The sequence below is a fragment of the Haemaphysalis longicornis genome, unplaced genomic scaffold (assembly GCF_048455015.1).
Source record: "Haemaphysalis longicornis isolate Haplotype H1 unplaced genomic scaffold, Haemaphysalis longicornis Haplotype H1 scaffold_5, whole genome shotgun sequence".
Lineage (NCBI taxonomy): Eukaryota > Metazoa > Arthropoda > Arachnida > Ixodida > Ixodidae > Haemaphysalis > Haemaphysalis longicornis.
Window position 1 is genome coordinate 2,592,292 of NW_027526385.1, and position 14,936 is coordinate 2,607,227.

General features: G+C 48.7%; 1 protein-coding gene across 2 annotated transcripts; it reads right to left on the minus strand.

The window, feature by feature from the left end:
- Nucleotides 1-243: 243 nt before the first annotated feature.
- Nucleotides 244-14,683, minus strand: LOC144137794 (alpha-tocopherol transfer protein-like). Of its 2 annotated transcripts, XM_077669778.1 has the most exons (5): nt 13,595-14,675; nt 12,050-12,312; nt 8,686-8,856; nt 7,712-7,822; nt 244-2,393 (listed from the first exon to the last, which is right to left on the minus strand). In XM_077669778.1, exons 1-5 carry the CDS (start codon nt 13,698-13,700, stop codon nt 2,217-2,219), a joined length of 828 nt encoding a protein of 275 aa, XP_077525904.1. In that variant the 5' UTR covers nt 13,701-14,675; the 3' UTR covers nt 244-2,216. The 2 variants fall into 2 exon arrangements, with proteins under 2 accessions (XP_077525904.1, XP_077525905.1); XM_077669779.1 differs by lacking the exon at nt 8,686-8,856 and having other exon boundaries at nt 13,595-14,683.
- Nucleotides 14,684-14,936: the final 253 nt, after the last annotated feature.

A 14,936-nucleotide genomic window follows, 5' to 3' on the forward strand; every position in this document is an offset into this window, starting at 1 on the left:
TTACGCACGTGATTAGGCTCCGCGTTATATTCTGCGCTTTCTCCTTGTGCGTATTTCTAACCACCGCAACTGATTTGTGCATCGCGTCCACATACTTGACTATCTTTGCTTGTTTCCTTTATCTGCTACCCTGATTGTGTTCGGCATACCTTGTAATTCGTGTGCGTATAGATTTCGGGTGGGACTACGTTGTTGGCTTTTATTTTCTTGTTATCATCTTCCGACAAATTTTGGATTGTGAACCTCGTAGTCAGTACTTGTTCTGCTGTGTTTTGTTACTCGCAAATGCGTGCTGTATGATCCGCAAAGCTTCACTCTTGTAACCCCCTTACTAAATTCCCTGCAAAGGGGCCTGTAAGGTATTTTAAAAAAAGTGTAATATTAAATCAGCATTCATTAAAGTCCTAAGTATTGTTCCTTTCGACGCGGTTTCTAATGCAAGACATTTAATTACGTTCCTAAATGTGAGCAACTTTCTATTCGCAAATCTGAAGCGCAGTAACCTTATTGCGGATTCGTAATACCGGAGTGAGGCGTGTCATACGCGTTGCACGTATAATAGACGAGCACCAAAATCGTAGTTAGACACGTCTGGAGTTAGTCCGGTGCTCCCTGAAAAAAGTAAACACACACAGCTGGCTGGCGCCGCATCTTTTCAAAGTGCTACGAGTTGTGCCGCGCCTCCGCCAGATGGCGCCACGGGTCCCGCGACCGAGAGAAGACGCAGTGAAACATCCCCCTCGCGAGGGGCACGATCAAATGCAGAGCATTTCCGTGGGCGCACGACGTTAAGTAGTTTGCGTTACGTTAATGTTGTTGCACTTGTGGCAACTGCTGACGAGAGAGCGCTCGTCAGCAGTAATTTGAATTAGTCAATGATATAAGGCGCGTTCGTAGTGTCCCATTCTGTGTCGGCTTTGTGGCGCAGTGGGTAGAGCACCATGTACCTTGCGTTCCGCCCGCAGGGTCGAGGGATCGAAACCGGGCGCCGGATAGTATTTTTTTTATATATAGTAGGGACAACGACGGTGCGGACTACGGACGTCAACGCAGGTGACATCGTGAGTTACTGAAATGCTCTGCATTTAAAATCCTCGTACAGAACCCCTCATGCAGTCACAGCTCACAACAAATTCAGACAAAAGTCTTCCAAGTCGCAGCTGACAAACTGTCCTAAGAAACGCGTCTTCAACATCACGAAGAAACAGAAATCTATTGACCACCTGCGTACTAAATAAATGCGATAAACCAAGTCCGGCTTCCCGCACTTTCTGAAAAAGGTTCGTTCTGTTCGTTCTTACCCACGATGAACACCAGATAAACACGGCCTGCTGTCGTCAGGGGGTCACGCTGAGGCTTCGATTAACGACGAGGTCTAAAGGGTCATAACCGTTTTTTAGCGCAAAGAAAACTGCAGGTATATTTCAGGCAAAATCGGTGTATATAACCGGCAGCCCCCGCGTTCAATTAGTTAGGAACGCTCGTCGGGTTGGTTTCTACGATAGTAAGCTAAAAAAGCGGTCGCGCAAGAAAAAAAATGGCGCTACGCAGAAAGGCTCGAGCCGCGCAAGAAAAAAATGGCGCGTTCGAAATGACGCAAAACAGCACCAGCAACCACAATTAAAGCGAGCACAAAAAGACCTCCCGCTAGCGCAGTTTCAGGGAGGGGGCGTGCGAGCGCTGCGAAGGCGGGAAATTTGAATTGCATATTCATCAAGAGAGGAGTGAGACAGGGCGGCGAAGAGCGTGAAGGGTAGTAGCAGCAGTGAGCGGATAACGGCGCCAGTAACCATTATGGCAAATCACTGCTCTGCACTTCCGACAGCTTTCACATTCAGCGGAACGGCTTTAATTTTCTTCCCTTTACATTCATAACGTAGTTCAGCATATTGGTTTTGCATCAATATTTTGCGGTGATGCAGCGTTTGCACGGAGGTTGCGGGTGGGACCGTGGCAGTCAACGAATGCTGCTGTTCCGATAGAACAATTCGAAGCAAGTAATAACCTATAAAGAAAAGAACGCTAACATCAAAAAATCATATCAATGCGCTATATTAGCGGCCGCGATATTTACACGCGGTTATGCATAAGCATGGCTGGCGGTGATTAAGTGACACACACTTCCTACTCAATTCCTTGCACCCTTTGTGTGAGAGAAAGTAATCGCTATTCCCATGACGCGCGCTGTTTTCAGTCCACCGCGAACAGGTTGGTCGCTAATCGTCCAGGTATCCGTATTCGAAGTCCTCGGCGAAGACAGCCTCCTTGCTCTTGAGGTTCTCCAGGCAGCTCGAGGCGTCGAAGGGGCCCTGCGTGCCGCCGAACTCGCTGGGCAGCATCTTGGCCGGGAACCGCTTGTGCAGCGCCTTCACGTTGGTGCCGTGGAAGTGCACCTGCAGCACGCCACACAGGGAGGCTCCATGTGCACACACCGGGGGCCTCGGAGACAGCAGCAGCCGCCATCGGCGACGTATGCGAACACAGAGTGGCGAACAGCAGGCGCTGGTCGCACTATCCGCGAGGGCGAACTCAACGAGAGATCGAACATGCGTGTACGCGGGCATTTTTTGTTCGTTTGTTTTTCTCATATTTTTATAAGTCATGCGCAAGCCAGGTAACAGCCCAAAAGGATAGCCTTTTTCGTGCCACGTGCGTACTTTGCGAGAAATAAAAATTGTTAAGGTGGGGCGGTTGAAGCGCGGTTTTGGGGCAGCTGCAGCTTCAACAGTAGAGCTGCCTAAGCTTGAGCTTGGTTTGTCTGCGTTCAGCGAAAAAAAAAAAATACCACGAAGAAATACCGAGCGCACGTGAGCGTGCGCCTCGTGACGAGCGCCCGGCATCGTCCAACTCGACCTTCGAGAACATTCTGCCCGGCGTTAGTGGCGTGGTCTCTCGCGTGCTCGTCTCTTCGTCAGTTCACGCGCGTTTTCGTCTGACATGGAGAACACAAAGCAGCTCGCGCTACATACGCCGAGTTCGCGAAGCCGGTTGCCGCCGGTTCTAGCGCGTGCTAACAGCGCTCCACTTTCTGAGAGAATGTGAAATACTGCGGACAAAAGCATCCGGGCCTGTCAGTGGTCGAGGACTTTCAGCGGCAAGTTCGGAAACCCATGTTAGGTGCAAGCTACACCGATTTTTTTAAAGCTAAGCGTTCTATGTCTCACTGATGGCGTCTACAGTCCACCTCAGAGCCACCGCAGGAAAGCCAACTTTCTCAGACTATGATGATGATGGCGGGTGAAGTGAAACAAAGGAAGCCATTCCTGTGGTCGGAATCAAACCTCGCTCCCTCGCTTTATTGGAGCCGGCGTTCATCCGATGCGCCATTCTGACACGGCCGAAGCTTAAAGCGAGGCTTTGTATGTCTCCCTGATGGCGCCTATAAGTGCACCTAAAAAACCCTCGGCAGGAAAGCCCACTTGTGCATGCAAGGCGTACTCTGCCTCAAATACACCCTTTCCCGTGTGAAGCCTGCTTTAGGCGTTCGCCTCAAGAGAAGAAACCCTCGCGAGAAAGCTTCGCGTTAGACGGCGGGGGGCATCATTTTTTTTCACTTTCAGGGTTTGCGCATGGCAAGGTGTATCAATACTGTCTAAAATTTGTTTCAAACAAAGGACCGTACCAGAATGAAGTCAGTTCAAGGCGAATTTCGCGGTCAGCAATGAACCAAAAATGTACAAAAAATCGCGATAGCCGACCAGACGCTAGAATGTCGCTCACTGGGACGCGCCCCATCTAAGTATCTGCAATAGCAGCCAACTTTTAAGTGATAGGTAATGTCGGCCACGTATTGCTAAACGTGCCCACAAAAGATCACTTGTCTTGACAAAATATAAATATGCACAAAGAATGACTGCTGTGCATTTTCCTAATTTAAAATTCCTAACTTTAAAAATCAAAATAAAAGAGGCCGCCCTTGAGTCTTTTCAAAACTGCGCAAATGAGAAAACAGCGCTGCTGAAAGACATGCAGCATTATTTTGTTGATCATGAAGTTATAAGCTGAAGCCTTGCATTCGAGCTCGTGTCCATGCCATGGGCGACGCCGCTGATTTTCTGACTTAAACAAAAGCGTCTGTTCGCATTCCGCGGTAGCACCAGGGAACTTTCAACCTGCTACGACCTTGTAAAGAAAGAAAGCCCTGTTCTGGATTCTTTTATTGGCGAGGTTTGACTGAATACACGCGAACACAGACCCGAAAAAAAAGCCGGCCGCGCATGTGCTCGCTTCGCTGCAATGTCACAGAAAAACGACACCTCTCCTTGCCTCCACCCTGGCCGCCTCTCTCTCTCCCTCCCGTCCCTCTCCTTTCATGATGAACACGGTGGCAAGAGTTGCTAGAGTCAATTAAATTTTCCCGCATTCCCACGGCTCCAACGCCATCTACTGGAACTAGAACAACGACGTTCTTTATTAATTGGAACTAGCCGGAAAAAACATGCTTCCTTGATCTATTGGAACCTTCCGTTACTATTGGTCTTGGCATGGCCGCTCGAGGCCTAGGCTCGGAAGCGAGCCCTTTTAACAGCGGAGATATTCTAACCCTGACGACATTCTTTGCTGGTATCGTGTCACGTCTCTGGAGCAAGTTCATCCGCCGCGCAAAAACCGGTTCCCAGTATGGATAAATTCATAAATGAAAACAGGTCCGAAGGCCTTCATGTGTTCTTATATGACAGCTTATGTTACCTCTAACAAGATGTTTTTTAGCAATGCATTAGTGTTTAGAGGTGAAGCCGACTTCGCAAACTGGTGTAAGCTTGGTCTTTGCAGCCGGCTTTTCTACATTTTGGGTTGCACAGTGAAGCATGGCCACCTACGAAGGGAGTACGATGACATAAAACGGCTTTCACTCTTGTGTCATCGAAATTATCTCGAAACAAATCATATGACAATTAGCCGCTAAGACGGCCTTACCGTAACACCGAGTTTAACAATAATTAGTGCACACTGAAGTTGTAAACGTTACAAAATTACTGTCTCCTGCCGAATGGCCATCTACCGAAAAAGTATAGTTACAGAAAACGGCTGTGACTGTTGTTTTACCCGAACTATCGGGAAAGAAATTATATGACAATTAGCCGTTAAGACTCTTCAACATTACGCACCACGGCTTCGCTGGTCATCCTTCTCACACAGTGGAAGGGCACGAATTATTTTCGAATTTTATGTCGAAGTATTGTTTTCGGCGCGTTTTTTTTATATTTCCTTTCGCGAAAATCAAGCACACATCCAGTTTTAAAGCAAAGCTTTCTGCCTCTACCAGCCAACGGTTCCGTCGTGACATGCGGGACTAGGAACTCCAAACGCGGCTGGGGAGGTGGAGGGCCGTTTCACTCACGGAGCACAGTGTAGATGGCGCGGCGAATGGTTACCCACCGTTCCCCGCGCACTGTTCACACCGGCGGGCTCGTCGGCGGGACGGCTTTGTCGTCTGCTTTAGCGACGGTAATTTTGGGCCTGTTTTGGCGCAGCTTTGCGTCCATCACTCGCTGCCGTCGCACGGCTTGAATAACTTTTTCGACAGCACCTCCTGAATAACCCGGACCTGACGGAATTAAGTGGCCGTACGGCAAAAATACGTTAAGGATTGTTTTGCAGGGCGGGAAAACAAAATGTAGAGACCATATGCAGACATCTGGCCGCTAGAGAAACGCTACCTTTTGCGCACTGCTTGCCACGAATGGGGCTCCGTTTTCTAAATTGGTGAATACCAATTCGGTTGTTTTAAAAGGCGGTAGGAGTAACTTGTTCTGAAAAATAGCGATTATAAGAGTTCCCTCAGTTTTCTCGCAATTATTCAAACTTACTAAACTAACTAGTTTAAATCGGTATAAATGGGTATCACTAAGCTCACATGCCGAATTGTTTCAGTGTCTGCGCTTGTGTCGCGCGGTGATGTAGCACCGTGAGCTAGCACATCGGAATGACTGGGTCCCGTTGTCCCACTCTCCGAATGGCGCTCCTCGGCGTTTCCTTTCTGCCGACGCACGTCCGGGCTACAGCGGCGGCGTCCGCCGCTCGAGCCCGGCCGTGGCCAACGATGCTGCATTCGGGACGACGCCCCCGCGAATGCAGAATCTCTGGTTTCGCTCTTTGTAGAGCCACGTGTGTGGATTCAATTGACGTCGCATGGGAAATTGTCGTGGGTGTTGTTTAAAGCTTGGCTTGCCAACTACTTTCACAGCGTGGGTTGAAGACAATTTTATTTAAATTAAGGCTCAAAGGACCAGTTATGTATTGATGGTTTGCTTGCTTTTTTTCCCCGTTATACCTCTCTCTAAGGTGTTGAGAAGTATGGAGTATGGTGACAGATTAAGTAGTTTGGAAAGGCTTTTGCCTACATAAATACTTCTTAAAAATTCTTTGAAATTTTGGTCTGGTGCCTGAATCGTAGTACAGACAGACAGACATGCAGACAGATTACAATTTCCGATAGAGACTATCGTCTTTAAAGGCGGGCCCTTACAGGCGTCGCTTTTCTTTGAGAAAAACAAAGAGCAGCGTAACAAAACAGTTTTCTTAATCTGTCGACTGCCATAACTGACTTCGTGCCGGCTCGAGGCACTTCAGCGAGATTTACCCGCACACGCTTACAGGATGTTGCGAAAGCCCGCTGGGAAATTTAGTTGCAACGGGATTTCGTTCTCAGCACAAGATTATCGCTTGAACAATAATTGTAGCCTAGAGCCTTTTGTCACGAGGGCATTTCATAAGGAAGTGAAATAACACAGAAACCTTGTTGTTTTCTGAATGCCGTGAATGAGATTCAAATAAAATTTTTTTTTATTTTTAGGTCTCTCAGAGCACGTGTGCGTAACGAAAGACTAAAACTGAAGTGGAGTACTCCCAACATTTCTTTACAGCTTCGACGTTCACACCAACACAGCACATTAAGCCTAGAAGGGGCAAATGAAAATTGCTGCTGTGGTATGTCTGTGAAGATTAAAGCGCCGTGGTCGCCCTTGTGCTGGCTGGCTTACAGGTTATTTCTATGGTCGGTATCAATTGCACCCTCGGCGAGGACCGATGGCGTTTCTTTGTTGGAGCGCGCCCAGAGTGCGCCGCCAGCGCGAGTGCGCCCGTCGAGGAGAGGCGGCGCTCTTTGACCGGCTGCCATCCTGGGGTGAACGCATCACCTCCGTTGTAGCCGCCGGCACGGAGTCAGTCTAAGCGGCACTCGACGCACACACAAAAACTCTGCTTTGTTACTCTGCTCTTTATTTTTTTTCTTTTCGGGTCTTCACCACACGCGCAGCTGTGCTAGCGCATATTCAGTCAGGCACCGCTAACAGAGAAATTAAAAACGCGGCTTTCTCTTCCAAGAGGCCGTAAAAGGATGGACGTTCCCACGCCAAAGCGTCCTCCGCACTACCATTCCGCCACTTCGAGCACAGCCGCCTCTCCTCGTCAGGTACTGGGACGGGGCGTACGGCAAAAGCTCCCGTCAAAACACTCATTTGTAAAATGTTCCCGCGATAACTTACAATACGAGCTGTCCTGACAATCGACGGAAGGCGTGCGCAATAGGCATCACTGTGTCAATGATGCTTGGTGGTGGTGGACTCATATCTTTGAAACGAATCTCAGGAATCCCCAGCGAAAGTTAACTGAATGCGAGCGAAGCCAGCTGACATGGTAGTTCTATTTTGTATACGCTAAAAATTGCACGATAAGCGTGTAGTGTTTGTAAGAAAAAAAGAAGACTTGCTTTTGCGATTGACGACGCGTCCAGGAACGGCGTGATCATCTTGAAAAACACGTTGAAGCTGTACGGCTGCTTCACGATGTCGACTCGGCGCTTCTTCACGGGATACCCCGGCTGGAAACAACAACAACAAAAAAGAAAGATGAGGTAGTCATTACGGGATGGCCTAAGTTTTCCGGCACTATCTACAGGGTGTTTTGTAGTCGAGATTGCACAAGTGTGTAAATTTTAAAGCGAAGCTTTCACAGCGTCACTGATAGCGTAAATCGCGTCGAAAACGCACTGCAGAAAAGACCACTTTTAAAGTGTAGTTTCCTTCTTGTTTCAATAATCACCGATTTCTTGTTTGTAGTGTGCCTTTTCTGCTGACTTTTTCTATATAAAATCTGTAGAAACAACCAGAATTAAATTACATATGTATGCATGTATGTATGTATGTATGTATGTATGCATGTATGTATGTATGTATGTGTGTATGTATGTATGTATGTATGTATGTATGTATGTATGTATGTATGTATGTATGTATGTATGTATGTATTCATGCAACATGCATGTAAAGTCTGTCAATATTTTCTAGGCCACGCCAACTGTTTTTGGCCACAACGAATTCAATACAAAAGCTTATAACGTTTAAATGCGACCAATTTATTTCATGGCAGTTGTAAATAAGAAAAACGTTTTATTGTGCGGACATGCTTTGTGATTGAACCCAATCCCCTCCGCTGGTTTATTTCCCCTCCTCTTCCTCCCCTTCCCCTGCACGAGGCGTTCGACCTCTCCCTTCTAAATAAATTCATTCATTCATTCATTGTGCTAGCCTTGCTGGCGAGCAAGGATAGCACTTTGAATTTTTCGTGTCCTGCGCACTTTTGGGATGGGCTGGAAAATTTTGACAAAAACTGCACGTGTGGCCGTACAATATACGGCTGCGCGGCATTCGATCGCAAAGCAGCGGCAGCGCTCTTGGTTCTCACAAATACGCGGGCGAAGCCGCCGAGGCGCGAAGCGGGGACGGAGAGGACGTTGCTATATCCCCATCCGTCCATGTCGCACAGCATGCACAGCCCGTTGGTGTGCGCCGCCTTCCTCATCATGGCCCACTCGAAGCACATCAGGATGGCCCGCACCGCGTCCACGAACGTCACCTGCGCATGCGCCGCATCCTGGCTGCTCTGTCCCGCATTCCTCTACAGACAGACGGACGGACGGACGTCCAAGAAAGACAGTCGTCTTAAATTGACGGAAACGTTTTTCTCGGTGTGACGTGGACACGCCTGCGCAAGCCTGTGCGGAGATTTTGGTTTCCACACTAAGCGTGCGCAGTCCAGCTGCCCCAGCCGTGGTCATTCTAAGATGGCGACACATTCGGCGACACGTTCACGCGGCGCTGAAACGCTCTAAATAATGCTGCCTGTAGGCCCGTTAATCACCTGGCTCGCCGGCCACTGTCACTTCGCAAGAATTCACATTAATGGCGATCAACTGCACCATAGCGAGACATCAGTCTACTAGCAGTACAATTCCCAAGCATAAATAAGAAAAACTAGAGCTGACCCCCAAAAATCGGAATCAATTAAATCCGGAAGTGCCTCAAACCAGCGTAGCCGGCGTTTCGCGTGCACAATTATATATATTTGTGAAGTCTTGACTGGCAAACAGGGGGGTAAAGCGAGCTCCGAGACCGTACGAATCGTGGGCGCTGACATGATACAATTGCCATGGTTGCCAGATCAATTGTATTCAGCCCTCTAAAAAGTTGTTCAGTAATTAATTAAGTAAAACAAAGAACTGAAGCAAAATAGTAACAAATAATTGCATCAGTAATTAAAAATAGCTATATAAAAACTTTTAGTCTAATTAAGCTCTAATTAGCGAACAAAGAGTAAGTGCGTAGTTCAGTTTTGGTTTCGATTTTATTTAAGTGTGCTAGTAAGTGGAGAGGCCCTTGCGCCTGACTTGCGCAGTGCGTGCGTGCAAAACGTGTACAACTGGTACTACTCGGATGCACGCGCTGAGCATGTGCCTCCCCGGGCGCTTGCGAGGCTGTCATTCGTTTCTTCACGTTACGCACCCTATCTATTGCCCCTCAACTGACGCCGGAACGAGCGATTCCGATCTGACCTTGACTACCGCAAGTTCACTACAGGCTACGGAATGGGAGCCAGCGATCGTTACCGTTGGAAGAGAAATAAAATGAGCTTTTATAATCGTTCGGTTCCAGTTGCTTTATTCATGGAACTTCTTACAGCTCTCCGTGCTTCGAACTTTCGCGCAAACGTTCGTGAAGGTAGAACGAAAAAATAGGTAACGAAATGCGGTTTCTTTTTTAATCAGCCGCAATAAGTCAATGTTCTATCCTCGCGCGCTCTGTTCGGCAAATTACTGGCCATTCAGTCCCGCAAGCTTTCTTTTGAAGTGGTGGAAAGCAGCTAGAACTTGACGAATACAGACAGAAAGGAAAACGGGACACGCCGTGGACTGTACTTCGCATACTCCGTTGGCATGCATTCTGCCACTCCGTTGGCCCGCGATCGACCGCGCTCTTTCGTTCCTGTGCTTCAAAGGGTCGCGACTCACCGGCAATATCAGCGTTGGCCCATGCCCTGACGGTTTTTTTGTGTGTGTGTCATTGAAGGTTTTAGATTCAGCTAACGCCACAGTTCACTTCACTTCGTTTGAAAAGCATTGAGCGACTCGCAAAATGTCAAAGAATGGCAAATAACGCGGCACAGTGCAAAAATGCACGGAGATCATGACGGAGATTCATTTTTCTGTGCGCCCCAGTATGAATCAGCTGATTCCTTGGCGTCCTAGCGAAGCGAACAGTCGCATTTAAGCTTGCGCGCAAGTGTTGTGTGAGCGTTGCCGCATCTTGCTCAAATAGTCTCGGTACATATAAGTCACACGCTATACCGAAAACACGTCGGTTACCTACCCACAGGAGATAAACTACGCAATGCTGTCGACGCCGCCTACACAAATTCCACCTGGACAGCGGTCCGCCATGTTACAATTAATCCCGGCATGCTTCGCTAACCGGACGCGGAAACGCCACAGTAGCACGTTGCCAGATTACAACCCATCGCTTTCGCCGTTTTTAGTAAGCCAAAGCTCAGCTGGCAACCTTCAAATCGTTGTATCATGTCTGCCACTGTGTGTCGTACGGCTCCAATGCATGGGCTCAGCGGCGCGCTTTCCCTCTAGAGTCAGTATATTATCTCTATGCTGGCAACCAACCTAGTGCGAGGAGACCTGGTCATCTCGTTTACCCACGCTGTTCTTCGTGGACCGCCTGTGTTTTATTGTCGCCTTCTCATGGCGACACGCATTGAGGCTTCGCACCATGGTCGCCACCAGACGGCAAGTTGGCAACTACCACGATTCCATCGCACGCATGGCCGTCCGCGCTGAAAGACGTCTTGCGGCCGCGTGCCCTTCAGTGCAATGCACGCTGTTACCGCATCTCAAGTAACGGCTTCAGGTTCAATTGACCAAGCTTGAGATTTAACTTGAGTCGCCCGCATTCTGGTACCGATTCGAGCCAACGGCAGACGACTGTTGCGCACGTGACTCCACAGGAAGCCCTGGTTTGTGCCCATGTCGCAGTCGTTGTTCTTGTCAAGCGGAAGAGCACCCTTGGAAAGTTGTGCAAACTGGGGCGACTGACTCAGATTTCGCAAGGCATAGTACTATACGTTTGTTCCTGTGAAGTGCGTACATTAGCCGCAATCACTTAGTGCAGGCCGAATGAATCACTCTATAGTCTTCAGGCTACAGATTCAAATGTTCAGAGCGTTGGAGACCCAATAAATTAGCGATTGAAAGCTATCCATATCCGTTTTATTTGGCCTTCCCCTAGCCTATTACAGAGTACGATCTGGTTGGGGAGACGATGACGCAAAAGGCGAGGCTTAGCCTCATCTTACTAATAATAAGGTATACCCCCTCGGAGGTCGCCAATAAGCACTCTAATCCACGTCTGCTTCTTGGTCTTCAACAAAAGTTGGCGAAGTCTCGCCATGTCACGCCACGTAACAGTAATTATGAACTCTTGTGGCATTTACAGTCCCCGTCAGCTCGAATTCATGAAAGCTGGGGTTATATAGGCGGCATTAAATTATGCGAAGGCAATTAACTATGTTGAGAACAAAATAAGTAAGTTCAGGGACAAACAATGAGTCGGTCAACGCACGACAAAAGTCTGCGCATAGCAGGCCTTTGACCTGCAGCCGACACCTGCCGTGGACACAGGCCGACCATGACGGCAATTGGCCCTCGAAACGGTATAGCAGCAAACGTCTTTTGACGCGCGTGTTCAGCAGCGCGACGGAGCAGCACCTGTTCGGGGTTCCAGGCCCCCGCCCTGAGCACGAGCACGAGGCGGCCCTTGGTGTCGCGGTCGGGCAGCAGGCCCACCAGGTTCCTGGAGAAGACGTGCGCCAGCTCCGAGGGCAGGAAGTTGCGGAACAGCTCGGGCTCTTTCCTCTTGGCGTCGTAGTAGCTCTTGAGCACCTGCAGCGCCTTCTTGGGACGCATGTGCGAGAACCGCAGGAAGCGCAGCAGGAACTCCGTCTCCGTCTTCGCGTTCAGCGAAGGGTCGTCTGCACGCGGTATGCAGGGGGTTAACGACGACGATGACGGCTGTTCTCATAACGTAATAGCGGGGTTAAAACAATCCCTCGGTCGATATTTCAATCGACCGTTCAGTCACTGCAAGATAATATAAGCTATATCATAACTTCAAATTGGTTATTATTCGCAAAGCAGAATACCTCGCAAAAATTGCTCTTATTCATAAAATGCTCGATGATCACTTTTACCGAACTAAACAGCACTTCGCCAACTGGTGTAAAATCAACATAATGAAGCGTATTACTGATGTTGTGTAAACGCTACGGGACAATCAGGCCGCTTCCTGAATGAACATTCGAGGGAGCACGCGAACAAAGTCAGGACTCCGACACGCGGCATGTTTTCAGCGCCTCCTGCGGCTGCACTGCCCGCTTCAGAGAATGTGCCATCCTCCGTGGGCGAAAGGAGGAGGGAGATCTTTGAAGCCTTCCAAATCAACAGGAAAGGAAGCGATTGCATTAGTGGACCGTCCGTGTCGCTGCTAGATAAGGAGATCGTGTATACCAAACATCTACAAGTCGTCCACAAATCGTCATGCGGCGGATAAAAAATGGTGCCATTCTAACAAATTTGTTGATTTCACTTTGACCGGCAAAATTTTATTTCGATTTTTTCGTTTCTTCCTTTTTTCACTTCGCTTTTCAGGTATATTTTCCTGCCAATTAAAATGTCCACTGTTGTTCGCAGCGCCTGAGTCGCCTGTTCCCTCCTTAGTCCCGTCTTTCGCGCTTTCTGCAAACGTTGGAGTGTACCAACAAGCCCTTGAGTGCCCCCTTCTGCGTATTACTGACTCACATCTACCTACCTTTCTCGGAAGTAACCGTTTTTCGTCGGACAGTTTTGTATTCTTTTATTTTGCGAGACAAAGCTGTTGACGTTCACAAATGCTTTTGTCTCACGCTGCTGAATATGGGCTCCGGGTAGACGGCAGCGTGCTGCATTTGTGCACGGAATTTGACTCGGTATAGTGTCGAGGACACTGGTATTCTGACGAAGTTAGCTTAAAGGGGCACAGGGATAAAGCCTGCACGAATAGAATGAAGCAGCTAGCGCGAAAGATAGCAAAACACCGACTGCCGGCAAAATATTCCTAAGGGCTAAGCGCAATATCCACACCCGTTTTAAAACATACGCGTTGTAGACAAATCGCCCTTGGAGCTCCGTAACGGGATAAAAAAAAAGGTGCGCATATTTCAAGCACCGTGGATGATCAAAAAATGGAAGCGCGATGAGCGAGAGTGTGGGACTCACGTTCTATGAGCTTTCGCAGCGTGGTCAGGGCCCTTTGCTCGGACGGAGACACGTCTGGCGAGGCCTCGCCGGAGTCATCGGACAGCGTGTCCGGGGTCGAGGCCATACTGCGCTTCTCCGACGACGTGCAGAGAAACCGGGAGTCGCCTGTTGTTGTTGCGCCTTTAGATATGGCACATACCCAATCAGGGGATCGGCCAATCAACAGAGGACGATTAAAATAAATGGAATTTTTATCTAATTACGAGACGCTTAGGAAAGATAATTTAGACCAGTTGAAAAGAGTTTTGGTTCCATAAACGACAGAAAAAAAAAAACTGGAAAATCAAGGCGAGGGTGACCAATCGCAATCGTAAAGAGAATCTATTGGAATTTTCAATGAAGCGAAGGAGGGCAGAGCATACATCCCGGCGGCAGAACCCCGTTTCGGATGGTGGTGGTGGTGGTGGTTCCAATGAAATGGCGCGTACCCACTCAGGGGGATTGGCCAGGAAATGGGCGCTTTACCGAAAGAAATTAGGTAATTTTTGAAGGGAAAGACCAATTTTTAATTATTAGGATGGATTAGCAGTACATGTGTGGAGAAATAAAGGTAAGGATATTAGAGAAAGAAAGAAAAAAAGGTAAAAACGAACGCCATTTAATGAGAATTGGAAGTCAGAAACACGAAGAAAGTGGTACAGACGAAGCAGTGAGCTTGGCGCGCACATTCTTGACAAGAAAATCCTGTTAAGCTAAATGCTGTCTAGCACGGCAGACGGCCTGATTCCAGGATGAATGAGTGCAACGCACTGCAAAGATCCCCGTGACAGAATCCCAGTTCCTTCGCCCCGAATGACAAAATAACTGTAGCAGACAGTGGGAGGTTTAGCCGGCTGCATGTACTTTCTAAGTATCTTCGTGTTATCGAGGAGAACCGTCGGCAGGAGAAGAAGAAATGGTCGATTGTTTCTGGTTCTTTGCAAAAGGCGCATAACGGCGACAGGGCCAGATTAGAGCAGTGCAAGTAACAATTTAAATTTGGCACGCGACAGCGAAAGCTAGTGAGGGTTACTTCACAAGCTGGCGACTGGCTTATGCTGCACTTCTATGAGTACCGGAGGTGCTCGAGCTCCGAGTCGTCGTAAGTAGAATCAGGCAGACTTTGAAGTAAGCACAGCCTACGGATGCCCCGAATGTTAGCGTCGCCTGCCAATAGATTCTTCCTCTTCTTCACTCGTTGTACGCTGTGGGGGCCAAGACCCTCATATCGGGGCGAGGAGGCGCTAGCGACGTCCTCCTCCTTGGTGGGGCGAGGGCGATCCTCGCGCGCTTCCCTCCTCTCCCTACGAGGCGACGGGGG